We start from the raw sequence: 7,093 nt of genomic DNA, 5'->3' as shown, positions 1-7,093 counted from the left end.
TGAACCAAGAGAAGAGATAACCTTCCCAGTGCAGTCCTGGACCTTCACAGTGGCTTGGAGAAAGTCTCCTTACAGACTCCCTCACACCCAGATTTTCATTTGTTACCCATGCTGCTCTCAATTCCTAGGAATCAGTAACCTCCCCTGCCTACACTTCCTGTGTAGCTGTGGTTGAAGCACACATTACATTGGGGCGCAAACACTACATTCTGCTTATACTGTTGCTGAAAACTGGTTTTTATACTGTCAAGATGCTGACGTGGAGATAAGATGAGTGCAGAGTAATAAACCGATGAGATGGAAGTTTCAGTTCCAAGATAGAGGTGCAAAGAGAACGCTTCTGTGGCCTTTCTAGTGAAAAGTGAGTTGGGCGGTGTGAGGAATACTTGTGGCCGGTGCCTTGGAGAGAGGTGTGGTCGCCCGCTGCAGGTATTCTCCCCGCAGAGCCTCCGAAGGCGCTCTTGCGCTGTCTGAGGATGCGGAGACGACGCTCTAGTCACCGGAGCTTCGCCGGTTCTCTGTGGCGCGCCCGCCGCCTACTTGGCCACCATAGAGTTGGGGTTCGTTCAGCGCCAAGTTTGAGTCTGTGGGTGGATCATGACGCGACTGCCAAAGCTTGCGGTTTTTGATCTGGGTAAGGAACGGCAGGGAGGTTTTAGAAGACCCCTTTTCCTCTCCCCGCAGTACCTAAGTACGTGTCTGCGCTCCTCCAGGCTGAACCTTCTTCTTCCTTCCTCTTGCAGATTACACGCTCTGGCCTTTCTGGGTTGATACACACGTAGACCCCCCATTCCACAAGAGCAGGTGAGAAAATAGGGAGGTATGGGACCAGGAAGGACCTTGCGAGAGCTGAGCGTTGTGCCTTCCTCTCCAGCGATGGAACTGTACGAGATAGGCGGGGACAGGACATCCGATTGTACCCGGAGGTGCCGGAGATCTTGGGAAGATTGCAGAGCCTTGGAGTGCCAGTCGCCGCTGCTTCACGGTGAGATAAGTGACAGTTTTGCAGACTCAAGTAGATGCATAAAGAGATTGCATGTAACTCCCTGGGTACCAAAAGGAGGTGCAGATGTACAAATATTTTTGTTGCGCTCTCTCTCTCTCTCTCTCTCTCTCTCTCTCTCTCTCTCTCTCTCTCTCTCTCTTTCTTCCCTCCCTCCACCCCCCTCGTTTGTTTTTCTTTTTCTTTTTTTTTTTTCCCGGAGCTGGGGACCGAACCCAGGGCCTTGCTCTTGCTAGACAAGCGCTCTACCACTGAGCTAAATCCCCAACCCCCGTTTGTTTTTCAAGACAAGGTCTCTCTGTGTAGCCCAGGCTGCCCTGGAACTTGACCTGTAGGCCAGACAGACTGGCCTCGAACTCACAGAGATCCGCTTGCCTCTACCTCCCAAGTGCTAGGATTAAAGGCGTGCACTATCCATTGCCCGGCTTTCGTTACTTTTCTATCATTTGCTTTCTGTACCTTTAAATTACTAAAGGTTAGTACAATGGGCAGCGTTGTTGTCCCCTTAATTCCTTAGACCTAACTTTGCCTGCATCTCTGGCACTCCCCTAATACACATATTGCCTTTTTTTTTTTTTTTTTTTTTTTTTTTTTAGGACAAGTGAGATAGAAGGGGCCAACCAACTCCTGGAGCTCTTTGACCTTGGCAAATACTTTATTCAGCGGGAAATCTACCCAGGCAGCAAAGTGACACACTTTGAGAGGTAGGCAGACAGCTGGTGTGGGAGCCAGTGGACTCCCAGAGAGGTCAGCTTGACAACTGGGTTACGCCTGCCCTATTTTTCACAGGTTGCGCAACAAGACTGGAGTTCCTTTTTCTCAGATGATCTTCTTTGATGATGAGAATCGGAATATCATAGATGTTGGCAAACTTGGTACTGAGTCACTACTGAGGGGGTGAGGGGGAAAGTTCTTAGAAGGAGGTAGAGAAAGTAAGCATAGGGTGGAGAGGGTATAGCAGGGCCTTGAAAGCGGGATAAAATGTGACTTCTTTTTATTGCAGGCGTTACCTGCATTCACATACAGGATGGAATGAGTCTTCAAATGTTAACTCAAGGATTAGAGACATTTGCAAAAGCCCAAGCTGGACTCTGAGGTCCGGCCCTGTAGATAAGCCTCATTACAGTGTAAAACTGAAAAGAAATCAAGGAAGCCTTGTCAGGAGCACTTGTAATGTATTAAAGTGTCCACGTGTGACCATCAGGGTTTTATCACAGTATGGGTTGTTTCCATTTTTCTTTTCTTTCCTTCTTTTTTTTTTTAAAGATTTATTTATTTATTACATATGAGTACACTGTAGCTGTCCCCAGATACACCAGAAGAGGGCATCAGATCCCATTACAGATGGCTGTGAGCATCGTGTGGTTGCCGGGATTTGAACTCAGGACCTCTGGAAGAGCAGGCAGTGCTCTTAACCGCTGAGCCATCCCTCCAGCCGGTTCCCATTTTTCTAGCGTGTAAACTGGAGTGTCCGGATTAGAGTGCGAAAGATCAGAATGCATCAGGTTGTCCCCTTACGTTGGAACCCATCCCAAGTCTCCCTTCAACTGTGTCAGATAATGGGCGCCACAACGCTGCACATCTCCTTGTAGGAACCGAAAGCTAATACTGTTTGGGAGTAGGTTGCAGTCGGCCTTTTTCCATAGAAGTAAGTAATGGAGGAGTGAGCCAGCCCTAGTGTGAGGCTTCGTCCCTCTGAAGTTTATTTAGGGCGTGGGGAGGGGAGTTAAGAGAGTAGTAGAGGCAGAGAAAGGCAGGGGTGGGGGGGAAATAGAGGAATAGAGGCTGGCCATGAGCTCGTGGAGAGAGAAGGGAGTTAAGGAATGGGAAGAGAGCAGGAGCAAGAAGGCCAATAGCCCCTCTGAGGCTTTAATATTGCCTACTGACGATGTCACAGCCATATCCTGGAATGGCCGAGGCCATTCTCAGAATGATGATAATCTCGGAGGAAGACAGGCAAACAGAGGGACAGAGGGGGGAGAAATGGCAATGAGTGGACTTGGCAGAGTCTTCAGGAGCTGTGACCCCAGGAGACACTGGGCTGCCTGGGAGGTACTGGCCAGAAGGGAATGGGAGCAGCACATGCCAGGCAGGAAGAGGCCCAGGAGAGAGGCTGACCCAAAAACCTGGACCAAGCCTGGCGCTCTGTTGCCAGAGGCCAACCTTGTTCAACTGCCTTGCCTCAGCCTGTCTCAGCCTGCCTCAGCCTTGCCTCAGCCTGCCTCTAGCAGGACTGAGTATGGATGTGAACCGAAGGTGATCTGGTAATTGTTAACTCCTGTAGCACAGGCCTGAGGGAATTGGTTTCCAGGAGGCTGCGTCCAATCTTTTCTAAAATTTTGTTGCTTACGTGGTTTGAATAAAAGAGATCTAAAGTGAAGAAGAAAGATGATTTTCTTTTCTTTTCTTTTTTTTTTTTTTTTTTTGGTTCGGAGCTGGGGACCAAACCCAAACCCAGGGCCTTGTGCTTCCTAGGCAAGCACTCTACCACTGAGCTAAATCCCCAACCCCGAAAGATGATTTTCTTTAAGCTGTATCTGCTGACGTGGGTGTGTCTAGAGAAAGTCGTTGGCAATATAATATGCAACTCAGTCAGAGAGCATCAGGATAGAGAAGATCCCGAGAAACCAAGGCAGCATAGGAGTAGCCTCTGGACGCCATGTTCAAAAAGGCTTACCATTGGCCCGGTATTACACTTGAGGTAAGTCTGGGAAGGAGCCTTCAAGAAACAGAAGCCCAAGTACAATAGTTTAGCGAAAACAATTCTGGCCATTCTGAGTTTGTGGGATGTGGGGGGTGTAACAAGGATCATGTGGTCTTCCCTGCACCCCATCCCTTGAACTTCCTTTAGTTTGATCATGTAGAGCAGGGCCTTTGACATCTAAGACAGCAAGTGGGACAGTGGTCATCAACTGGGACTTAAAATGAAACTAAGAAGGTGCAAAAGAACGTGGGCTTTTGGAGTCTGCTTGCTCCTTTTTTTCTCTTTTTTTTTTTTTTTTTTTTTTTTTGGTTCTTTTTTTTTCGGAGCTGGGGACCGAACCCAGGGCCTTGCGCTTCCTAGGTAAGCGCTCTACCACTGAGCTAAATCCCCAGCCCCCTTTTTTTCTCTTTTGAGAAAGGATTTTGCTGTATATGGTCTCGGCTGACCTCAACTCGTGTAGTTCAGGCTGGCCTCAAACTTGCAGCTATCCTCCTGTAGCAGCCTTCCAAGTGTTGGTATTTATAGGTGTGTGCCACCATGCACAGCACAAAGCTTTCAATCACTAATCTACTCAACATGACTTCAGACAAAAAACATTTAGATCTTTGAGTTTGACTTCATATTCATTGAGTGGCACCAGCACGTTCATTAGAATCATTTAGAGATGAACAGCTCTGGGAAGACCTAGCATACACTGAATACTCGGTGACTGGTGGCTAATACCTTTCCTTCATACAATACGGACTCTTGAAAAGAGTTTAATTCCTGAAGAAGCAATACAGAAACTGAAGGAGACAGAAGAAATACTGATCAAGAAACTGGAACTTATAGGTGGTTGTGAGTTTTCAGATGTGGGTGTTGGGAACCACTGGGTCCTCTGTAAGACTTTTTTTTCTTTCCTTTTGGTTTTGTTTTGTATGTGTTCTTTTGTTTTTGATAAAGAGACTTGGTAGCCCTGGTTGTTCTAGAACTTACTACAGACCAGGCTAGCCTCACACTCAAGAGATCTGCCAGTCTCTCTGTCTTCTGAGATTTTTTTTTGTTTTTAGTTTCTTTTTTTATGGGCTGGAGAGATGGCTCAGCAGTTAAGAGCACCCGACTACTCTTCCAGAGGTCCTGAGTTCAATTCCCAGCAACCACATGGTGGCTCACAACCATCTGTAAAGAGATCTGGTGCCCTGCTCTGGTGTGTCTGAAGACAGCTACAGTGTACTTATATATAATAAATGAATAAGGGTTAAAAAAAAAAGATTTCTTTATTTTATGTGTAAGTAGTGTTGCAGTCTTCAGACATACCAGAAGAGGGCATCAGATCTCTTTACAGATGGTTGCGAGCCACCATGTGGTTGCTGGGAATTGAACTCAGGACCTCTGGAAGAGCAGTCAGTGCTCTTAACCGCTGAGCCATCTCTCCAGTCCATAAATCTTTTTTTTTTTTAAGTTTCTATAGGGAAGGAATGTGAGGCCATTCCATGTGATGGAAGGACTTCATTGTGTGAGGTGAGAAAGCCAATGGTGGTTAGGGATTTGGGGAGGGGAGGCTGAGGGAAGGGTGTCCTCTGATTCCTTGGCCATGCATCCTGTTCTTTTTTTTTTTTTTTTTTTTTTTTTTTTTTTGGTTCTTTTTTTTTCCGGAGCTGGGGACCGAACCCAGGGCCTTGCGCTTCCTAGGTAAGCGCTCTACCACTGAGCTAAATCCCCAACCCCCATGCATCCTGTTCTTAATGACATTGGAAAGGCAGAGCAACTGATAGCTAACATCACAGAACGGGGGCTGGCCTAGCAGATCTCAGGGGCCATTTCTCACTCTGTGGGTCTTGGAGATGACAGAGATGAGGTGCCTGGGGTGAGGGACCAGAGAATACCAGAGTATCGACAAAGCATGGGACTGCTTAGAAGGAAACGTGAGAGAAGTTATTGGAACAAATTTGGAGGAGAACTTCAAAAGTGGGCTCTTTGGGGACTGGTTGTTTCCTTGGTTTGTTTTGTTTGTTTTTCTTTGTCTTTGACCAATCTTGTCATCCCACGTTCAGAATCTAGAGAAACTGGAGCCAGAGGAAATTAACTCAGGAGCTGTTAAATGTGGGTAACGAGGAAGGACCCCCAGTTGGATGCCTAGGGTGCCTTATACACATCTGTCTGCAGGTCAAGTCCCCAGAGCTTGTCGTTAAAGACTTGAGAGGGTAAAGATACGAGGTAAGATTAGCGTCTTACTATTTTTTTTTTTTTTTGGTTCTTTTTTTCGGAGCTGGGGACCGAACCCAGGGCCTTGCGCTTCCTAGGTAAGCGCTCTACCACTGAGCTAAATCCCCAGCCCCGCGTCTTACTATTACTACCTGTCATCTGTCTCACCACAAAGGATTCAACAGAAGAGGTAGCCTGCTGCTACCGCCGTGCAGGCCGCTGACTGTAACAGCATCTGACTGATAGGGAGCAGGGGTCGAAACCCGGAATCCAGCCTGTGTTCCTCAGCAAGCTGTGTCCCTGTTTTGGGGGGGCTGTTTTGTTTGTTTTCCCACTGGTTCTGGGGTGCTGTGGGGGGTGAACCTCACTAAGCAGAAGGAGCACATCTTTTGATTTTTCGCTGGAGAGAGACAATTCAGCCGGCTATAGGTGTGCTGGTGGGAATCCTAAGGCTTTAATACTTCCTTCTTTTGGGGGGTATTCTCAACCCCGGAGCTCCCAGAAAGGATGAGGACAAAGAAGCATTAACCGGTTGGCAGGCTGAGCATCCTGAGGAGATTGCTTGTCTGTCTACTGCTGTCCTTAGTGCCAGATGCTGAGAGCTGAGAGGACAGCTTTGGGTTTTCCTGCTGAGGTGGCAATGGGGCTGTCTGAGAAGAGCACATTGTTCTTCCCTCTTCAGCCAAACTTTGAAGAAGGATCTTGCTGCAGAAGGAGCCCCTGGGTTCCCTTCTTTTTGGTTGCAGAAGATGTCCTTTTCTCTCCAATAAAATTGGGTAGGTTGGGGTTGGGGATTTGGCTCAGTGGTAGAGCGCTTGCCTAGCAAGCGCAAGGCCCTGGGTTCGGTCCCCAGCTCCGAAAAAAAGAAAAGAAAAAAAAAAAAACCAAAAAACAAAAAACTGGGTAGGTGATCCTAAGTGTCTTATGTCTTGTCTACGTATACCTCAGATTCATCCTCCTGGTTCTGAGAGCCTTGTTTTAAGTAGTAAAAATACTTCATTAATATTGAAGGGGGCTAGAAAAAACAATCGGCGCTGGGTGGTGGTGGTGGTGGTGGTGGTGGTGCTGCTGCTGCTGCTGCTGCTGCTGCTGCTGCTGCTGCTGCTGCAGCATCACACCCAGCACTGGGGAGGCAGAGGTAGGTGGAGCTCTATGAGTTCAAGGCCAGCATGGACTACAGATGGAGTTCCACACAGCCAGGG

General features: G+C 47.7%; 1 protein-coding gene across 2 annotated transcripts; it reads left to right on the top strand.

Moving 5' to 3' along the window:
- Window positions 1-516: 516 nt before the first annotated feature.
- Window positions 517-3,390, top strand: Mdp1 (magnesium-dependent phosphatase 1). 2 transcript variants are annotated; one of them, NM_001106039.2, is made up of 6 exons: window positions 517-634; window positions 744-804; window positions 875-985; window positions 1,600-1,707; window positions 1,793-1,878; window positions 2,007-3,390. In NM_001106039.2, the coding sequence occupies exons 1-6, from the start codon at window positions 598-600 to the stop codon at window positions 2,096-2,098; spliced, it is 495 nt and encodes a 164-aa protein (NP_001099509.1). In that variant the 5' UTR covers window positions 517-597; the 3' UTR covers window positions 2,099-3,390. The 2 variants fall into 2 exon arrangements, with proteins under 2 accessions (NP_001099509.1, NP_001388557.1); NM_001401628.1 differs by having other exon boundaries at window positions 1,793-1,900.
- Window positions 3,391-7,093: the final 3,703 nt, after the last annotated feature.

Source organism: Rattus norvegicus, chromosome 15 (assembly GCF_036323735.1).
Source record: "Rattus norvegicus strain BN/NHsdMcwi chromosome 15, GRCr8, whole genome shotgun sequence".
NCBI classification, from domain to species: domain Eukaryota; kingdom Metazoa; phylum Chordata; class Mammalia; order Rodentia; family Muridae; genus Rattus; species Rattus norvegicus.
This window is presented reverse-complemented; position numbering and strand designations above follow the sequence as displayed.

What these genes read in the sequence shown, in the direction of transcription:
- Mdp1 (NM_001401628.1), top strand. Translation starts at nt 598, where the DNA reads ATGACGCGACTGCCAAAGCTTGCGGTTTTTGATCTGG. An exon ending in GCTTGCGGTTTTTGATCTGG is followed by an intron (nt 635 to 743) that starts GTAAGGAACGGC and finishes TTCCTCTTGCAG; the next exon opens with ATTACACGCTCTGGCCTTTC. An exon ending in CCCCCATTCCACAAGAGCAG is followed by an intron (nt 805 to 874) that starts GTGAGAAAATAG and finishes CTTCCTCTCCAG; the next exon opens with CGATGGAACTGTACGAGATA.